Raw genomic sequence first — 21,260 nt, 5'->3', positions numbered from 1 at the left:
GTCTTTGGAGATATATATATACTATCTATTCTTTTTGGCCATATTGAGGAAATTCAAGAAATATTAGGTATCGCACGATCCGATAACGAATCGCGTAGTGAATTGGTTAATTAGTAGTAATATTCCATACCTGAATAATTTTAATATTTACATTTAGAACTCTGACTTATTTCTATAAATTTTAAAACTCGCGGTTAGCCCGGTCATTTTTGTTTTTACTTTTTACTCTTACTGCCATCTATTGGATAATCTTGGAACCACAAAAGTTGGCAAATGTAAGGTAACTTCAGAGCGTTTTTTTTATTGACAGAAACATCCCAGTTTTTTCGTTAGGCAACACTGAACACTATCAATTTGTCACTAAAGGCGTTTTTCAGTGTGTTAACTGTATTCTTTCCCGCTTTAATTTCCGCGATGTTCTTTTTTATTTCCAAAGATAAATTATACTATTACAAATATAACATTGCATATTTAATATTCTCATTGAACTTTTTGTTATTGGTCTCTACCCTGCACAAAAACTCAATACATTGCAGCGCTGTTGACGCTTTTTTGCATATGTATTTTCATGGCGTCATGCTGTTTGAAGGTCGTCCAGAAAGTAGTTGACAGCTTAAATATGCTCCATAGAAATTTATAAAACGCAACTGGCTGTGGTATAAAATGTAACACGCGTAATTTTGTTTATTTGTGACTTGTTGATTTAAAAAAAGACATATGTCGGACGTATAACACGCTTCACTTGTTATTGTGCTTCAAAATATCTGTAACATTGTGTTCGTGGTTGTGTTTAAATGTTGGAAGAATTTCAAAATAACCTGCTGGAATCGCAAATGTCCAGCAATTCATTTCAAAAAAACCTGAGGAATAAAGGCTTCTGATATGGAGTCAACAACCCACAAGAAGTTAAAAAGTCCAATTTTGAAAACATCTCCAGGAACTGGGTTTAACCCGAAGACCTCCATCTCGTAAGATGTTCTTTAATATGCAGACTAACTAACTGAAGGTTACTTACTCAATATCAACCAACATTTTATCTTTTGCATTCTGTTTTGTCAAGACCGTCAGGATAATTTGTTTAAATTTGTGCTTTAGTTTGTGAGGATCGTAAACAGTGTCTACTGCTAATAATTAAAATGTCTTTATAGATGTTCTGATGTTCCTGAAAGTCTCCTTGAACCGGCTGCAGCTAAGAAGCACTTCAGCAAGTTCGGTAAAGTGCAGAGAATACGCCTGGTTACCAAGAAGCAAATGTGCATTGTTGAATATGACCAACCATCTTCCATGGAACGAGCGGTGCTTAATGCTGGGGCGTATGATGGCTTTATGTTTGATGTCACTCGGTTCAAACCACGAGTGTAAGTATTAGCCCATATGCTGTTAAATAACATATCCCTTAAATATCATTTTTAAGTATGACATTATTAATATTTGTATGTCTTTCCCATCACGGAACAATGGTGTTCCGGACCTTTGGGAGGCGTGCGCGGAGCCGTAGCCAACACGTAGAAGCCCTTTTGACACTTTAATGAAATGTAAGGGGTACACCGAGCGGAGGCTGCCCTTGCCCGTGTCATGGGACGCACGCAGAGGCAGCACCCGCCAGGGTGTAAGGACTATTGAGAGTTGATGGAATCTAAAATGAACTATAGTGTAAATAACATTATTTGCGGTATTTGACACATTATGACTGACGTATATAGAGATGTAACTAACGCAAATCGATTGTCACAGCAAGCGATTACGATTGGATGGCACGTAGACTGAGGTATCGAATTGTGACGTATAATGAATTTTTATTTGAGATTTAAATAAAGCTAGAATTATGTGGTTTTCCCGCAAGCTACCGGTCGGTCGGTGTATTTAATACACCGACCAAGTAGGTCGCACCCATTGTCAAAATTGAAACTAACTGGGGATCTATTTTAAAGTTTATTTATGTTATTTCTGTGTCAAATTTGTTGTCTGTTAAGTGACGATAAATATATCCATATTTACAGTTAATTATCCACCTTTTCCTTATTTTTATTAAAAGAAAAATGAAAAATTCATATCGATTTACTTAGACGACTACCGATTCATAACGGTGGTGTCCGGCCAACCCTAAAATTAAAAAAAAAAAGACGTAGAACGTAAACGTTCGCAGTGCAGTTGTTTTCCTTTGTGATTTCGATGTGCAAAACATTTTACGTAGTATTGCTGTTGTGAGTGACAGACGTCAAATACCGCAAATAATGTTATTTACACTATAGGTTACTGGGTGAAAGCGATGGACTAAGAACTGAGCTATGGGGTAAAAAACCGGACGCCTGCCTAATAAAACGGTATGCAATTTTATTTCCGGCAGACGGTGACTCACCCTCACAAGATGGGCCCCCACAAACCTAAAAATCTAGGATGGCTCAAGGGCAACACCGGTGTGAGCGGCTCAGGGGTGTCGAGAGGTGTGCGCCGCTTTCTACCCAGTGGCTGTTAACAGCCACTGTGCCAACTCGCGTCTTATGCATATTTCACTTCCACCCCTGGAGCTTATAGCTCTAACAACTCCACTCTGGCCGGCCGGCTAAGGCAAGCCAGAGGCAGAGAATCCTGTTATTATAAGAATTATTAATATTATTATTTATTATTGATTCTTCATGAATTGAAAATTTTGTGATTGATATAAATGTTGTGAAACAAGAATTTACTTTTGTGGCTCCATAATCATAAATTTTTAATGATCTAATTCATAATCTTAATTTAAGATTAATATTAGTTAAAATTTATGTTAGTCAGTAATATTCTCTAAGGTAATATTTCATCAAACAAAGCTTTAAATAATTACATTTTCAGATGACAATGATTGGATTTGTAAAGAATGAAAACAAAAAAAATCATGATTGTCATTTGAGCTGAAACATTTTCCAACTAAGACACAGAGATATTCATTTTGTTTACATTCTTTTAAGATCGAAACGGAATCAGCTATAATTTTGCTGCATTTTCATGCTTTTAGAGTGAGTTATACATCTAAACATCAATGTTGTTTTCAGAAGAAGGAAGAGTAAACGGGAGGATGATCCAGATTGGGTGCCTGATTCTGATGTTGAGGAAGAACTCTCAGCCATGGGAGGCGGACCCAGCTATGTAACAAGGCAAAATCGTATGTATATTGTATCTAGATATCGTAGATTATCAAGTTTGGGTTTAGCAGGCATAGTTACCAACAGTAATTAAGGGGGTTTCAATTAATAGCTAATATAGCTATACTAAAAGTATATCAAAAATTTACAGTGTTTTGTAACTATATTATTGAGGTATATTGTTGAGCTGCATTTATTGTTTTGTAGTGGATGCTGCTGCTGGTGGTATGAATAATGGGGAACCCATAAAGATAAACTCACCCATAGATGGTTTGCCAGATGGGCATCTGCACCCTTGCAAAGTGGGAGTCTTGCCCATATTGGCATGCCACATCATTGTTTGTTGTTTTATTAATCTTTCCGACTCCTTGATTTTGCTCCAAAACTTTAGTACCGTGTAACTCATTGTTATTAAAGCTTAGAATAAATTTAAAAGTGGAAAAATTACTGTCTTGGGTCAGACTTGAACTCATGGCCTCTGGATCGATACTCCATCGCTCTGCCATTGCATTTTGCATTGTTATTGTTTATTGTTTTAGGCATGGATGTCTTTCAAGAGGCAGGCACGCCCACTGTACTCTCAAGGGTAATCACACATTCACCTTCAATTAAGGGAGATTCACCTGTAAGGAAGGGTGAGTCACCAATGAGAAAGGGTGTTTCACCCATGAGGAAGAAAGCATCTATCCGTGAAAAACCAGTGACAATGTGAGTTTTATTTATTGTTTTGTATTGCATACTTCTATTTTTATCTTGTATAGTGGCAGCTGGGGTAAGACAGGGAAACCCAATGTCACCAAAGCTGTTCATAGCGGTCTTAGAAGAAATATTCAAAAATCTAAACTGGGAAGAAAGACAAAAAGGCATCAAGATAAACAACAAATATTTATCAAATCTTCGATTCGCAGATGACCTGGTAATATTAGCATACAGTGCAACTGAACTCAGTATATTACTGCAAGAACTAAATGCACAAAGTCAAAAAGTAGGTCTAGAAATGAATGAAGAAAAAACAAAAGTCATGACCAACTCAAAAAAAGTGACTATACAAATAGAGAATACATCACTGGAATATGTTGACGAGTATATATACCTTGGAAAACAGGTATCATTCACAGACTGCTCAAACAAAGATATAACAAGAAGAATCGGACAGACATGGAAGAAGTACTGGGCCATGAAGGATATATTTAAGAAGAAACTAACAATAAAACTAAAAAAACTAGCCTTCGACTCATGCATTCTGCCCTGTCTTACATATGGTAGTCAAACATGGTCACTCACAGGAGATATCATCAAACGAATTCAAGTATGTCAACGGTCAATAGAAAGAAGTGTCCTTAACATAAAGTTATCAAACAGAGTTAGAAACACAGAGATAAGAAGAAGAACAAGATTTATAGATGCAGCAATACATATATTGAAACAAAAATACAATTGGGCCGGGCACATAGCCAGGATGAAAAACAACAGATGGACAAAAATAGCAACAAATTGGAATCCAAAAATTGGTAAAAGAAAAAAGGGCAAACCAAAAACAAGATGGGAAAAAGACCTAATAGAAACAATAGGAAAAGACTGGAAAGAAATGGCAATAGATAGACAAGAATGGAAGAAAATGTTGGACAAATACTTAAATATATTAGAAAAAGGCGATTCGGAAGAGGCCTAGGTCAAAAAGACCTTACGAACATGCATATAGAAATATACATACATAAAATTATAATTGTTAAATGAAATGTTAACAGTTCGTATAAGAAAGGCTTTAATAATAATAATAATAACCCCGCGGGGGCAGCTTGTGGCGAGCTGACGGTGAGTGGCGACACCGCGGACCCCTATTCCAGAGGGCACTTTCATCTGGCCCTCGCCTCTGTGCTTGCCTTGATTGGCCGGCCAGAGTGGAGTCGCAAGAGCGGGACCTATGCTCCAGGTTGGAAGTGTAAAATGTCATAACGCCGGCGGCCTGCTGAACGGATTACCGGGATCTGGCTACCGCAGACTCACCTCTCGACAACCTCACAGCCACTCCAAAGTGTTGCCCTGTTGTCGCACTGTGCGTGCGGCCATTGCGGGGCCCACTCAATGAGTTGGCGAGTCACCACCTGTCTTATACAATTTTGAGACTGATTGTCACGGCAGGTGTCCGCTAGTCTCCTCCCATAGCCCTATATCCAGTCCATCCAACATTCAAATCAAATAGCCTATGACCTTAGTTTCCATCGCAGCACAAAAGTGCTGCACTGCAATAGTCTTTGCACCTGGCGGGGACCATCTCCGGATGTATCACATTGTGCGTTCGGGTATGGTATCCGCCACGTGTATCCCTTGCTTTTAGATTAAATGTCTTAAAGGGCCTCTGCGCTGTTGGCTTCGGCCCCACGTACGCCTCCCAAAGGTCCGGGACCCCATGGTCCCGAGATATGGAACAGACATAATAATAATAATGTGGCAGCTGTCATCACAATATAATTTACACGCATAAAATTAAAATTTTGTCACAATACCATTATATTTCAGGCAACCAAAAAGTGGCATAGAGTCCCCAGTGATTGTTACGACAACCCAGACAACCCTTAACACAACAGAAGCTGCTGCTGAACTGCATCAATTGCGGTACAAGGTTTCTTCAACCCCCGATGAGCAGTGGAGGATATTGGATGCTCGAGACAGGTAGGCACATTCAGCACTGAATAAAGTATATGTTACTGTCTGCATCCAATTTCAAATCCCATGTGCCATAAGCACAACAATTTTTTAAGTACATAAACTAATATTTGGCAGGAGAGAAACATGTTAGTCATGTTCAAATTACATAGTTATGTTATTTTAAATTTATAGAATTTTGAGAGCATGGGGTGGCGCAGGAGGTCGGATAAAAGTCGGCGGAGCCACTATAGGCACATGTCCTGATATGTGCCCAGAAAAAGAACGCCTGCACAGGCAAGCAGAACATCAGGTAACATTTTCAATAACATACATACAAGCAGAGATATACTTTCAATTTTATTACAAGCTGTAAAATGTTATTGACTAATTCAAGTCCCTATTAATATGAAATTTTTGTTTTTACTCCTTTGTGTTCATTAGATACTTTAAATTAGTGTCCGACCGAAACATGTTTTTTTTCCGAAACCGAAACCGAATGTTCGGCTTTGGCTCTAGTTTCGGCCGAAACCGAAACCGAAACCGAACCTTTTGTAGACTTGATAAAATCGTTGAAAAAATGTCATAAAACCGCTTTTACACAAATATTATGGGGCTGTCAACACCCAATGTCCTTGAAATTGATGTTACTTAAGCAGTTTTTTAAGAAAATTACTAGAGTTAGACCAAGATAATTCTGCAACGATTTTGATAACACACGCAGTGCGAGAAATTTCTATGAAATTATGACGTATAAATAACATTTGCACTAGTAGCACTGCGTATGCTATCAAAATCATTGCAGAATTTTCTTGGTCTAACTCTATTCATTCACCAGTCAAACTAACATGTAGATCAGATACAGGGTCAACCAAAAACCAACCGAAAACGCGAGCGCAGCAAGCGCGAAATTTTTTGTTAACAATATCGCAAGGGAAGTAACGGGAGTGGAAAACCGAGAAAAAGGTGGATGGACTGTGTGAGAGATGATATGAAACGAACGCAAGTGAATGATGAGATGACGGGCGAGAGAGAGGTATGGAAGAAAAAGACATGCTGCGCCGACCCCAAATGAATGGGATAAGCCGGATAAGGGCAAGTGAATGATGATAATCGTAAGGCCGGGTATCGATCTTCACCTGGGCCTAAAAGTCCGAAGTGCCCCAGTGAGGCGAACTTTCATGCGAAGTAAAAGCCGTGCTTCAGGATAAGTAGTTGAGCACAGACTCCAACCAATGTCCATTGTATTAAAAAGCGAGACGCGCAGGCCGAGCATGGCGCAGCGAGGCGAACGGCTAAGTTGAAGTAGAGGACATGTTGAACACAAACCAAATGGTAAATTGAGGTAAAAAGTGAGGCTAAGGTCGAGCATTCGTATGAAAAACTGCACTGGGGACACTTTTAAGGGTTTTATCTTCGTTTTAATCAATAGTCAGAAAATCAACTTTGCAGTACTACTTGAGCGTAGCCTTTAGCCTCGCTTAAAATTTGCCATTAGAGGTAGATAGGAAAGTGACTGAATAAGAGCGAAAAAGACATCGTTCGACTCGGGCCGAGCTGATACTCGGCCAACGGCTACGTGCGATAGTGCTATCTCATTCACTCCGATACAATGTGTGCGATAGACAGTGTGCGCGTTATAGGTATTGACAGCCTCATAAGACTGCGTCGACCGTCAAGTGGCGCCCTCATTGGTGGAATTGTGTTTTATAATATACCTATACATGAATCAGTAAATGACGTAAATGTAGGTTATTACTATTGTTGTCCTACTTATTCCCCAACTTTTGGTCTTTGTCCGAAGTGCCATTTCGTAAGTTTCGGCCCGGCCGTTTTTTGGCCGAAACCGAAACTACAGCCGAAACATGATTTTTTGGCCGAAACTGGCCGAAACCGAAACCGAAACCGAACCTTCGGTCGGACACTACTTTAAATTGAGCTCAACAACAGGCACAAAATATTGAAATCAAAATTTCAGGTAATGTCACTCGAAACCACTCCGGACTGCGACTACAAACTGGAGACATGGCGAGCCGTCAAGCAGTACAGCCGGAGCTCCGCCGACCAGGAGATCCCCATGTGCTACGAGCTCAGGCCGGCCGTCGTGCTCGAACGGACCTGCGCTTATCTGCTGTGTGAGATCGCTGACACTACAAGACAAGTGAGTGCCCAACTAATATTAAATTTTCTGTACCATCAAGCTTAGAAACCATCCTATCCCATATATTAAAGATCCTTTATATAAATTATTTAAGTAGGTATGTTATTTTTAATGGTTTCAGGTCACTCTCGCTGATTGGTTCCACTTCATGTGGGACCGTTTTCGTGGAATACGAAAAGACATAACGCAGCAGGCTCTATGTTGTGCAGGTGAGTTCATTCCTCACGAAACATCATATCAAATATACCAAACAAAAGGAACAGCCAAACTAAGATGCAATTTTCTGGGCAACAGTGGTTTGATTAGTTGCAAATGTTTCACAGAGTCCATCCGCTTGGTAGAGATGTGCGCGCGCTTCCACGCGCACTGCGCGGCGCGGCTGGCCGACCTGGAGCACACGCAGTTCGACCAGAAGCTCAACACCGACAACCTCACCAAGTGCCTGCAGACGCTCAAGCACATGTACGCCGACGTCGGCCCGGAGGACAAACCGAGGGAGGCGGAGTTCCGCGGCTACATAGCGTTGCTCAACTTGGGAGATGCCAATTTTTGGTGGGAGGTTAGATCATATTATTGAAATGTATTTGGTCGTAAAATTCCTATAAAAGTTGATTTATGGTTGCAGCTGCAGCAATACCTTCTCTGCTTAGAAACTTCTATGAGGAGGCAATCAGATTTCTCTGCAGCTGACTGTACAATACTGCAGCTGATTTGTTTTCAAAATTACACGTAAAAAACTCACCTTTACACTATGCTAAATTAAGTCAAAATTAATAAAGTTTAATTAATTGTTATTAAAAGGTTTTTAAATCCTTTTTCAGATAAAGCAGCTGCCAGTGGACATACAAAAGTCTGGAGCCATCACATTTGCCATGAAAGTATTTAATGCGTTGGATAATAACAACTACGTCCGGTTTTTCCGTCTTGTCAAAGAAGAAGCGTCATACCTCCAGGCCTGTATTCTTCTAAGGTACTTCAACGACGTTCGCGCCAGAGCTTTAGCTAGAATAGTTAAGGCTTTCGCCCCGAGGGGTGGCTCGCGCTATCCGGCTGAAGAGTTAATGAATGCCCTCGCGTTCGAATCAGTTGATAGAATGAAAGCTTTTGTTAATCATTACGGTTTACGCTTTGCCAAATATGACGAGGAGTTGACAGTTATACTCGACAGAAATCAATTTATAGAAGACAGTGACCCCTTTCCAGTCGCGCGTGCCCCACACCTCATTGAATCAAAGAGACAATGTAAAGTGGGCGCAGTTATCGCGGGAGGACAAGTACCTGTTGTAGACTTTGGAAGAAATCTTCCATATTCAAGCTTTAACAAGGACTGTACTCTTAAAGAGGAAGCTTTAACTGCTCAAGATCAAGGATATAACACCAGCAACGACAGTAATAAAGATGTCCAATCTCTAAGAGCAGAAATTCAGCGCCTAGCACAAGGTGGCAGAAGTTACGCAATCACAGATAGAGGTTCAGAAACAAAGGCAAATGTTTTTGCTAAGCCTGAAGTAAAACCGCAAAGTCCTGGAAAACCTTTAAATTTCGGCAGTCCTCAAACCAACAACAATAGCGGAAGCGGTAAAGCTTTGTTCTCGTTTAAACCGGCTATACCAGTAGCTCCAGCAGAGATTATTAATAACTCGCCTGAGAAAAGTCCCGGTTTTATATTTTCTAAACCCCAAGAAGATAATAACAATTTGTTCAGTATGCCCGCGGAACCTAGTGGAAATAAGAATATTTTTGGAAAAGCTACTAATGACACTAATAATCTTTTTAAAAGTGCCCAAAATGCATTTAAGGAGTCAAAACCCACTGGAACTGTATTTCAAAAGCCAGATGTCAAACCTTCTGTTTTTGGTCAATTAGTTAACGAAAATAAACAAGACAGAAAAAAGTTGTTTGATGGGTCTGTAAGTAGCAACTTATTTTTAAAGAAAGATGAACCAAGTGCTGTATTTGGTAACCAGAATGTGTTAGGAAGTAAAAATATATTTGCAAGTGCCAAAGATAATATTTTTGCCAAGCCTGATACTGCTGGACAAACTGTAAAAGGAAGTATATTTGGTAAACCTTCGAGTCAAACACCGTCAAGTGTATTTGGTGCACTAAATGCAAAGGAGAAAGATGTTAATAACACGAAATCGTTATTTACTGCTAATGGAGAGTCTCATGCTATATCACCTGGAAGTCTATTTAAAAGCGCTGTGAAAACTGAACAGAACACAGACGAAAAATCGTACACTATATTCCAAAGTAAAAATAAATTCAATTCAGTAACTCAAAACCTATTTACTTCAGCTAATGAACACAAGAACGGCGAAGTATTTGATTTCAACGATGATGCTCAAAAACAACTTGAAGAACAAAGGCTCCATGAACAAAATATGAAAGAAGAAGAAATGAGAAGGTTAGAACAAATACGAAAAGAAGAAGAATTAAGGCAAGAATTGAAAAGACAAGAGGAAAAGAGGCGCCAAGAAGAACTTAAAAGACAACAAGATGAGTTACGGCGCATTGAAGAAGAACGGAAAGAAAAAGAGCGTAAAGAAGAGGAGAAAAGAAAACAGGAAGAACTAAAGAGACGTTTAGAAGAAGAAGAAAGAAAAAGGGCGGAAGAAGCTAGAATAGCTGAATTAAAACGAAAGGCAGAAGAAGAACGAAAATTTAAATTAAGAGTTGATGAAGAATCCACTGAAATAACAGAAGAACTTGCTGATGAGGTCAACAAAGAAACTGTTATAGATATGATGAAAGATGAATTAAGAAAGCTAGATGATTTAATGAAATTTGCGGACGTTGTGACGGAAGAGATTGTTACTGAATTGTGTTCAGAGATTTGTAATAGCGAAATGCTTGCAGAAAATATATGGACGAATAAATTGATGAAGAAATGGTTTCACATTTGGCGTAAAAATTACATTAGAAACATAAAAAGGAGGAGTTTGTTAGAAGATACACCAGTTTGGCTTACAAGTAGGACGCCAATTCAAGAGGCATCTTGTCTTAAACGTATGGTTGAAAATGCTACTTTAAAGAATATGAATGCTATCCACAAAGGTTACAAATTTAGTGGAAAATTACCACAGCTGCCAACACCTGAAACTCTCAATCTGATGGAAATAATCAGATCTCCCCTTCTCAAGCGAATGAAACAGATACATTATTCGTACGACAAAGGATTATTTTGGAAAGTTACTTTAGTATCTTCTAGTGCTCAATTTATGTGCCGAAAAATCCATGTTCAAGATTGGATAAGAGACTCCTTTAGCGATAAAAAAGAACATGAAGTATCTAGCAGTCTAATATATGTAGGCAAAGAAACCTGGAATAAGTTATTAGATTTTGCAATATCTGTAAGTTTGACTGAAAAGGGTGGAAACAGCTGTAATGAAGCCATAGAGGGTAGCAATGGTCTTATTTTTTACGTCACTGAAAAAGATGTTGACATAATAGCCACTATTGAAGATATTTTAAAGACTAAATATCTGTACCAAATTATTCCAGTCGCATTGATAATGCCCGAAAAACCGCATCATGAATTAGAACTGTTTTTATCACAATGCATTAAAAACAAGGTAATCTCTGTTTATAAAGTATTTCTTGTGGATCCAAATAATTTATTTGATTCACTGAGAATGACCACAAAAAATTCATTAAAGTGGTTGGCTCGAAACTATCCGCATGTGCCCCCACTTGAAATTGATTATGTCAAATCTATATGTGAAAGATATCTCGGAAATGAAATATGGTTTCAGTTAAGAAGAATAAAAGACACTCGCTTAGATGCAGTAATGAAGGACTTGCCTAAACTAGTCCAATGTTATAATATTAGTGTGGAAAAATTGGCTGAAGTTATTACTGAAGAAGATCTTTTCAACTACCCATTGTTTCCATTAGAGCTGAAAAAATATTTGAACTCTGAAACATTATACCCAAAACCTTATGAATTCATTACAAGCAATGCTGCTACTTCGGAAAATGTAGCTACAGTCAAAAACATGATGAAACACTTAAAATTGCCAACTCCAACAGGAGAGTATCAGCCAGTTAGTGTCGACAATATGCAAGAGCAAATTTATACATACTGCACCGAAATCGGATGGTTTCAACACCCAGAAAAGAGCACACGTGAAATTACCTTATTTCAACTATCAGACATTCTGAGAATGCCCCATGAAAATTTCAAAGTGTACTTTGAACAATTTGATTTGGCAAGTTTCCTGAATTTAATAGTATATGAAAGAATATACAGTCTGAAAGACTTTGATAACCGGTTTGCTATATATGAGAAATCAAAATTAGTTGAGTTCCGCAATGCCCAGTGGTTATTTGATTTGGATATGATTTGTAGATTAAAACACAAAGCAATAGAATATGAAGATGACGTAGACGAATTTATAAATGTTAAGCGTCGTAAACTTGCTTTAGAATCAGTTGAGTATCTCATGATTGAAGATAAAGATAGTACTATTGTAGAAGAGAGTATCAGAGAAGTTGACGAAAATATCACAAAATACACAGATTGTAAATACGAAGTTGACAAACTAGAGGAACAAATTGAAGAAGAAAGAAAAAGGTCTATGGATCTGGAGAAGTTACTAAGAAACGCTTTGTTAGATGCATAGCATCAATGTTGTATGTTGTAATATGATGTTGTAGTTATTTGACGTAAGTTATTATGAAAATTGATTAAATGAATTTGATTTTGTAAAGTGTAGTTCTTCATGCATTACGTTATTCTTATCAACCAATCAAAAAGCTTACTCTTCTAAGCGCTGGAACTTGCCCAAGCAAATCTCGCTCTCTGGTTGACGTCCCTTTGCGTATTAGGCTTGTGCCTGCTCGGTCACTACAGAGAGCGCTCCGCTCTCGGTCAATCGGTCAAACGAACTAGTTCGGTCTTTTAGTTCCTTTAGTTCAGTTCGGTTGTTGAGAGCCGGGAATGAATAGGAGTCGATTTTTCATTGGTTTCTTTCCAATCTTTGGTAACTGAATACAATTCAACTTGTACGATGTGTCGGTATTAAGAGCGCTCTTACAAGAAAAGTCGAAATAACGCAAAATTGATGATACTAGTCGACGAAATTCAGGACTTTGTGCTCATTATTAGAAACAATGAGTACTTGTTCCAATAAAAGCGTCTTCTTATCTTTTTAAATATCGTTGTAAATATTAGAAAAAGGACTTATTAAATTAGTAATGATTTTTTTTCTGATGGTCGTTTCCGAAAAACCCCGTGAAGCACTGAATGGCAAGCTCTTATTTGGAAATGTTGAGAAGTTTACTCTGCTAAACCTGGCTATTTTGTATTACTAATACCCTGTACTTTAGGCATATCAAACGATATTTTTCCTACACACCTTTGAGAAAGAGAAAATCAAAGTAAAACGAACTCAATTTTCTCTCCGAAACAAGTGTCAATTCCTACGAAAATCTACTTAATATCGAAGTTATTTTCATACTCAAGCAATCTGCAACGTTTGCTTATACTGTTGGTATACATTAGTGTTTATGAAATTCTACTATAATTTTTTGGCAATTTTTTGAAAACTACTCTATATTACCGATGACGCGCGCTGCGCCAGCTCAGTGCCGCGGCAGAGCTTGTAGAGGCAGGACGTGTGTCGGTCGGCTCCGCACATTTTCAACGGCGACAACGAGATTTTTTATCATTGTGTGCGGCGGGCGCCGTGTAAAACGCTATACTGTGTGCGTGTAAACCGCAACGAGAGACTTTGATCCTAGCACTGTTTTTATAGTATTATAATTTATAATGGTACAGTTTAATAAACTACCGGACAGGATTAAAAATATTTGAAACGACCTGACATTCTATATGTATTAATTTTGACTCAAGATAGTACTCAGGGTCTGATGATGGAGCCGGAAGGTGGTCACCGGTACCAATCACCCATGCAACTAAACCACTTCGTGTTTAGGCTCGTTTTATTAATCTCAACAAGATCTTTGATACAAGATAGTACTCATGGTCTGATGATGGAGCCGGAAGGTGGTCACCGGTACCAATCAACCATGCAACTAAACCACTTCGTGTTTGGGCTCGTTTGATTCATCTCAACAAGATCTTTGACACAAGATAGTACTCAGGGTCTGATGATGGAGCCGGAAGGTGGTCACCGGTACCAATCAACCATGCAACTAAACCACTTCGTATTTAGGCTCGTTTTATTCATCTCAACAAGATCTTTGACACAAAATAGTACTCAGGGTCTGATGATGGAGCCGGAAGGTGGTCACCGGTACCAATCAACCATGCAACTAAACCACTTCGTGTTTGGGCTCGTTTGATTCGTCTCAACAAGATCTTTGGCACAAGATAGTACTCAAGGTCTAATGATGGAGCCGGAATGTGGTCACCGGTACCAATCAACCATGCAACTAAACCACTTCGTGTTTGGGCTCGTTTGATTCGTCTCAACAAGATCTTTGACACAAGATAGTACTCAGGGTCTGATGATGGAGCCGGAAAGTGGTCACCGGTATCAATCAACCATGCAACTAAACCACTTCGTGCTTGGGCTCGTTCGATTCGTCGCAACAAGATCTTTGACAAAAGTTAGTACTCAGAGTTTGATGATGGAGCTGGACTGTGGCCACGGGTACCAGTCTACCATGTAACTGAACCACTTCGTGTTTGGGCTCGTTTGATTCGTCGCAACAAGATCTTTGACACAAGATACTACTCAGGGTCTGATGATGGAGCTCGAAGGTGGCGACGGGTACCAGTCTATCACGTAACTGAACCACTTCGTGTTTGGGCTACGTGTTTGGGCTTCGTGTTTGGGCATCGTGTTTGGGCTTCGTGTTTGGTGTATCACCTAGTGTCAAAGATCTTGTTGAGACGAATCAAACGAGCCTAAACACGATGTGGTTTAGTTGCATGGTTGATTGGTAATGGTGACCACCTTCCAGCTCCATCATCAGACCCTGAGTACTGTCTTGTGTCAAAGATCTTGTTGAGACGAATCAAACGAGCCCAAACACGAAGTTGTTTAGTTACACGATAGATTGATACCCGTGGCCACTTTCCAGCTCCATCATCAGACCCTGTGTATCTTCAGTGTCAAAGATCTTGGAGACGAATCAAACGAGCCCAAACACGAAGTGGTTTAGTTACATGATAGACTGGTACCCGTGGCCACCTTCCAGCTCCATCATCAGACCCTGTGTATCTTCAGTGTCAAAGATCTTGTTGAGACGAATCAAACGAGCCTAATCATGTTAAGATGGTTGATTGGTATCCGTGATCACCTTAATCATCATCATTATCATCAGATCCTCAATACTAGTTCGTTTTTAAACCCTCGTTGATACAAACTTTACAACCTATAGGTACCAAATGCTATGACGAAACATGTAAATAAGCGAGTACCTATAATTTATTTCGAGTAATACTTATACCTTCATAAGTACGAGTATGGGGCTATTCATAAATTACGTCGTTTCAAATGGAAGGAGGGGGGGGGGGTCTGGACATCGACATAATTTTTGGATGATTTGAGGGGTGGGGGGGGGGGGGGTCAAAAATCGTCAAAAATAGATGAAAAATTAATTTATGAACACTGCACACTTACATTTGCACTGCATTTAGTATTTTCGTACTTACCAAATAACAGTTTTAGGACTTTAAAAGTTAAGCACAGTTAGTGTTGTTATGGTTGATTTCAATATGCTTCGCGAAGGATCAAGAATGTTTAATCCATCATTGTAGTGCGAGTGTGGTAGAAGGGATCGGCATACTGAGCTCGCACGGCCTGCCGCTGCGCGTAAAATACCTAAACTCGCTCAACGCCGAAATGTAATAGCGCTCTTAAACATTAAAACACCTTAACATAATTAAAAAATATCAAATATGTCGAAATATATTTGATGTTCCTTCATATTTTACGGGCTTAGGAGTGTCACGTCGTTCTTTCATCTCGTTCACACTCGTGCCAGCGACATTGACAACCGTTTCGTTCCGTCCATTTTACGTTTCACTCAGTCAAGCGCTCTCGAATCCCACTGAACTAAAGGACCTAAAGACCGATTAAGAGCGTGCAAAAAGATTTAGTTCCTTTCGGTCCTTGATGGGATTTCATTCTTAATAGTTCTTAGCTCAGCACCGACTCAAGCCTATTGCGTATTTTGCGTTCAAAGTCACGACCGTCGTGTTTTAAAGCTATGAGTCTTGATATACGATGTGACTCGTGTACGCATCGTAAAGCTGCGTTTCTACCAGAGATTGTGAGGATGCGTAGCGAGCGATGTGTTTATCCTGAACCAATAGAAATACTTCATTTACCTATTCTCATTCAGCGCTGCTCTAGTGGAAACAGCTCTAGCGTTCTAGTGGAAACAGCTCAGCGGAGCGATACTTTTTTGTATATACAAAACAAAGGAAGTATGTATTGCGAGCGAAAAATTAATCATTTATTTACCATATAGTCCTGCTGAACGCATGCATGGTTAACTTGCGCAGGTACACGTTCAAGTTACTCAACATGTGCATGCTCCCATGCTCCGTGAGCAATATTTAACCTTTTGGACGCCAATGACCGATATATCCGCACCGCAGGTTCAACGCCACAGACCACAGAGCAACATAGTGCATATGCATAAAGTTCAATTTCAGTCCGAGTGACAGCTTTTGTATTTGACACATAGATTTATAATATACAGAGATACCTTCCAAGCGAGCTGTCAGTGGGACCACTTTTGTTCAGTGTACGATTAACAATGTGGCCCACCTTGCTGTAGCCATGTCGATAAAGTCATATCGATAAACTATCGACATTTCTTACAATTTTAATTTTACTTCAAAGGTTTAACGATACCTAAAGGCCCCAGTACACAATGGGCCATCGCCGGCCATTCCAAGGGACGCATTTATGCGTTAGAGGGAGCAAGTGGTATTGCTATCTCATTCTACCGCATGGCCGCGTCCCTTGGAGTGGCCGGCAATGGCCCATTGTGTACTGGGGCCTTAAAATGAACAATAACGCTTTTTTATTCTTTATTGTGGTTATCAAATCACAATTTTATAGTCACGCCCCAGCAGGGAACCAAGGGAAAGTACAGATATTTAATTAAAATACATAAATACCTACTAAAATAGGTGTTCCGCAATAATTGAATTATTTTATTTTATTATATTATATCCATTAGCATTTTAATTATGTTTATGTTTAACGAAGATATTGAAGCTTCAATTAATTGCTATTTCGTTCCGATGTGTAGCGTTTATCGATATATAACATGATTCAAATCGACTTTTGACATCCCTAAAAGAGCACACATATACGTTTTTACGCACACATACACAACCTGGTCTACCTAAAAAGGGGACACCTGGATTTGAAGTCCATCTGGTCAACAGTATGGTTGTCCTTTTTTGACAAACGGCATTTTTAAAAGAGCAAGTAGAGAGAAATGATACTAGTTTCTGCGCCTTCAAAGAGAACAGACAGCGTTGGGGCCTTGATTTGACACGTCGAAAAGGTTAAACTGGTCGATCCACACCGCCTTAACACACTATCGCCACACCTCGGACACTGGCGATCAAATGTATAGCCCCCTCCAGACTATGCGCGTGAATCGCGGCTTCGCGCCGCGATTCGCGCACGAGTGAGGAGGGGGCTTATGAAACAAACTCGTTCCTACGCACACAGTCTAAGCTCCCCATACAACCATTTCCAGTCGCCGTTACGACGCGGTGTTGACACATCTTGTGTCGACACCGTCTGTTTCGGTCACAATTCCAGTCGCAGAGTCGTCGCCGTGTCGACACAGTTACCAGAAATGGGGAAGGGTCGACACATGACACAAAGTGACATAAAGTGTGGTCGCCGTGTGCACACATTGTTTCGGGTTTGCGACTACTTTATGCCAAAATCATTCGTTCATTCGTTCATTTTGTTCCTGTCAAATGGAAACTGTCAGATGGAAAAATACTTAAATAAAAATAAGTGACATTAATACGCCATCTCTAAAACGGATTACAAGACGTAATTATATATTGTTTGCATTTATATTACAATATGACTTAAATTATTATGGGGAATTAAACTGCTCGAGTGATTTGATAAACTAAGTGTAATATAATCAACGCGCCACCACATTGTTTTAGTTTAGCCGGAAATGAAATTGTTTACTTCTCAGTGCCTGTGTTCATAACTATATTATTTGAAGCATTTTTAGTACTTCGATGCGTATACTATACTTAAATAACAGAAATAACGCTTTACATACTACGAAACTTGTTAATTATGATGTATAAATATGGTTTAAGGCTGAGAAATATTGCAGTCACAAAGTAGTTGCAATGTTTCGACTTTGTGTCGACTCTGTGTTGACACATGACACGCGCTGTCAAAAGTAATAATAAAGTTACTGGTATGTTACTGGATTTGCAAAATGGCTCCTTGTGTTGATTTGTTTTCAGATATTCTCAAAGTGTAAAAATGCCGTGGTCAGAGATGGGCATTAATCGATTAACTGTTTATTCGACTAATTAATGGAATAAAAAAAGTTAATTCTCAAATTTTTAACATAGATTGAAATTGAATTAATCTGAATATTAATCGAATAAATTATCGATTAAATCTCGATTGAAAGTTGACAGGGGGCCATTTTTGTACGTAAAAATAATAGAAATGTCTTGCATGCAGATGGTAGCAAAACACTTTGTCATAAAAGTCGAGATGGGTGTCGATATATAGGTTTTAGGGAGTGCCGATTTCGAAAATAATGACCATTTTGGATTCCAAAATGGCGGCCATGCACTATGTCATAAAAGTCGTCATGGGTGTCGTTTTATAGGTTTTAGGGGGCGCAGATTTCGAAAATGATGACCATTTTGGAATCCAAAATGGCGGCCATGCACTATGTCATAAAAGTCGTCATGGGTGTCGTTTTATAGGTTTTGGGGGGCGCAGATTTCGAAATTGATAACATTTTCAATTTAAAAATGGCGGCAATGCACTATGTCATAAAAGTCGTCATGGATATCGTTTTATAGGTTTTAGGGGGCGCAGATTTCGAAAATGATGACTATTTTGGATTCCAAGATGGCGGCCATGCACTATGTCATAAAAGTCGTCATGGATGTCATTTTATAGGTTTTAGGGGGCGCAGATTTCGAAAATGGTGACTATTTTGGATTCCACTTTTATGACAAAATACGTAGCCGCCATCTTGGATTATAAAATGATCATCGTTTTCGAATTCTGCACTCCCTAAAACCAATAAATCGACATCCGTGACGACGCAAGTTATCTTTATTTTCAGATCTAACAAATTGCTACAGAATACAAAGGACAAAAAAGAAGCGAGGAGGTAATGAAACAAGCAAAAATACAGATGATTCCTCGACGCAATTGGGTGATTCTTAAATTGTGTCCAGATTTTTTTTGTCATAAAAGTTTATATTTTTCACATATTACTCTCACAAGTTCCGTGACATTTCGACCTTGTAATTTTTTAAGTAAATGTTTTTGTTTATCTATGAGTATCTCACTAGAATAGTACAATCAAGGTATGTTTATATTTGATGAATGAAATAGTAACGCAAAAAAAAAATATATTTGTGTCTTATATTCCTGCCGAAGACTTTTATTTTACCTTTTCCTTCTACACAAGTTTGGCCAAGTAATAAGAATTTAGGGCTCTCAATTTTATTTTGACTTCTACAACAGTAAAGCTACGAGGCCATGTTTGGTATCGTTTTCGTATAAATTCGCAGTACCAAATTTAGTTAAGGTATCACATTGACACCATTCCGAAGTAAAAACATATAAACTTATTAAAATACTTTCTTTTAAACTCCTCTTCACGCTTAAACTGCTGAACAGTTTTAATTTAAATTTGGTACACATATATTTTGAGTCCCGAGACAGGATATAATAAGTTATCTCAAAAATCATCCTTTAAAGGTGTGAAATGAGGTGTAGGGGGGAATTCAGAATTGACTTCTTGAAGTTAATACTGTTTAAGTTTAGGTTTGAAGTCATGTTTTTTCATCATTTTTAACTAAATCAAAGATGTAGACCATCCCAAATTTCATATAAATCGGTTCAGCGGTTATTGATTTCCCGTACAAATTTCCACGCCACTTTTCACACCTTCAAAAGATGATTTTGGTTATAAGATCTATCCTATGTCCTGTTCCGGGACGCAAACTATTTCTATACCAAATTTCAACGAAATCGGTTCAGCGGTTAAGCGTCAAGAAGAGTTTCAAAAAAACCGGCCAAGTGCGAGTCGGACTCGCGTATTTAAGGGTTCCGTACATTAAGTCCGACTCGCGCTTGACTGCACATTTCTAATAGGTTTTCCTGTCATCTATAGGTAAAGAACTATTTTGTGTATTCAGACGGACATACATACAGACGCACGAGTGATCCTATAAGGGTTCCGTTTTTTCCTTTTGAGGTACGGAACCCTAAAAAGATTTATTTTTATTTTGTGGAATGGTGTCAATGTGATATCTTAAATGGATTCAGCACCCCAGATTTATACGAAAACGATACCAAACACGGCCTAGCACCTTCACTGATATAGATATATCAAGATAAAATTGAGAGCCCTAAATAAACTTTCAAGAGCGGATATCTCAAAAACTATTCAACATATCGAAAAAATTGACTGAATAAACTTGTAACAAATTAAATTAACTTTCATTTTGTATAAGTGGCCATGTCGCTGAGATGCATAGTTTCCGAGATATAATCGAAAAACGGGAAAATGGGACCTTCAAAGCCCCCTCTCTCCCCCCCGCTCAAGGGCTACGGCCGGGGACTTTTGATATGTTCACCTCCTAACTTGTCAAACCGAGTTACGGAGTCAAAAATTGTGTTCCGAGCATTTCCCTCTACAACTTTTGGAGCATTCGTTGCCTGACCTAAGTAGCTTATTGAATTTCTTTTAAAACTTTTCTGTAAAAGGTTGACGGGTGTTGGGTGTTTATATGGTTTCGGTCGATTATTATCATTTGCATTGACCATGATGACTTACTAGAATTACGAGCACACGAGACACTAATAGTAGTTTGACAAACCTTGGTTTTCAAGAGGTATTTTATATTGACATTTGCTGTCACAAATTTGCTGTCAGATTTAGTCGCAAACCGCACGCAAAGTGCACACAAATGTGTCGACACCTTGTTACGGAAAAGTGTAGACACGGCGACGACACTTTGTTTCGAAACAATTCTAGACACATTGTGTGGACTCTGTTACGACACATCTGACATTTAGTTACCACTTTGTGATTCTGCGACTGGAATGGTTATATGGGTCGTGTAGGTGAACGCGTACCTTGCTTGTGTGAGT

General features: G+C 39.0%; 1 protein-coding gene across 1 annotated transcript; it reads left to right on the top strand.

Moving 5' to 3' along the window:
• Nucleotides 1-697: 697 nt before the first annotated feature.
• Nucleotides 698-12,641, top strand: LOC134796179 (uncharacterized). The gene is made up of 10 exons (XM_063768163.1): nt 698-968; nt 1,149-1,358; nt 3,033-3,142; nt 3,662-3,830; nt 5,643-5,795; nt 5,964-6,081; nt 7,747-7,929; nt 8,051-8,138; nt 8,253-8,488; nt 8,751-12,641. The coding sequence occupies exons 1-10, from the start codon at nt 883-885 to the stop codon at nt 12,552-12,554; spliced, it is 5,157 nt and encodes a 1,718-aa protein (XP_063624233.1). The 5' UTR covers nt 698-882; the 3' UTR covers nt 12,555-12,641.
• The last annotated feature ends 8,619 nt before the right edge of the window (nt 12,642-21,260 follow it).

The sequence above is a fragment of the Cydia splendana genome, chromosome 13 (genome assembly GCF_910591565.1).
Source record: "Cydia splendana chromosome 13, ilCydSple1.2, whole genome shotgun sequence".
NCBI classification, from domain to species: domain Eukaryota; kingdom Metazoa; phylum Arthropoda; class Insecta; order Lepidoptera; family Tortricidae; genus Cydia; species Cydia splendana.
Note: the sequence above shows the minus strand (reverse complement) of the source record. Positions and strands in the feature narration are given on the sequence as shown.

What these genes read in the sequence shown, in the direction of transcription:
- LOC134796179 (XM_063768163.1), top strand. Translation starts at nt 883, where the DNA reads ATGGAGTCAACAACCCACAAGAAGTTAAAAAGTCCAATTTTGAAAACA. An exon ending in CTATGTAACAAGGCAAAATC is followed by an intron (nt 3,143 to 3,661) that starts GTATGTATATTG and finishes TTATTGTTTTAG; the next exon opens with GCATGGATGTCTTTCAAGAG. An exon ending in CGTGAAAAACCAGTGACAAT is followed by an intron (nt 3,831 to 5,642) that starts GTGAGTTTTATT and finishes ATTATATTTCAG; the next exon opens with GCAACCAAAAAGTGGCATAG.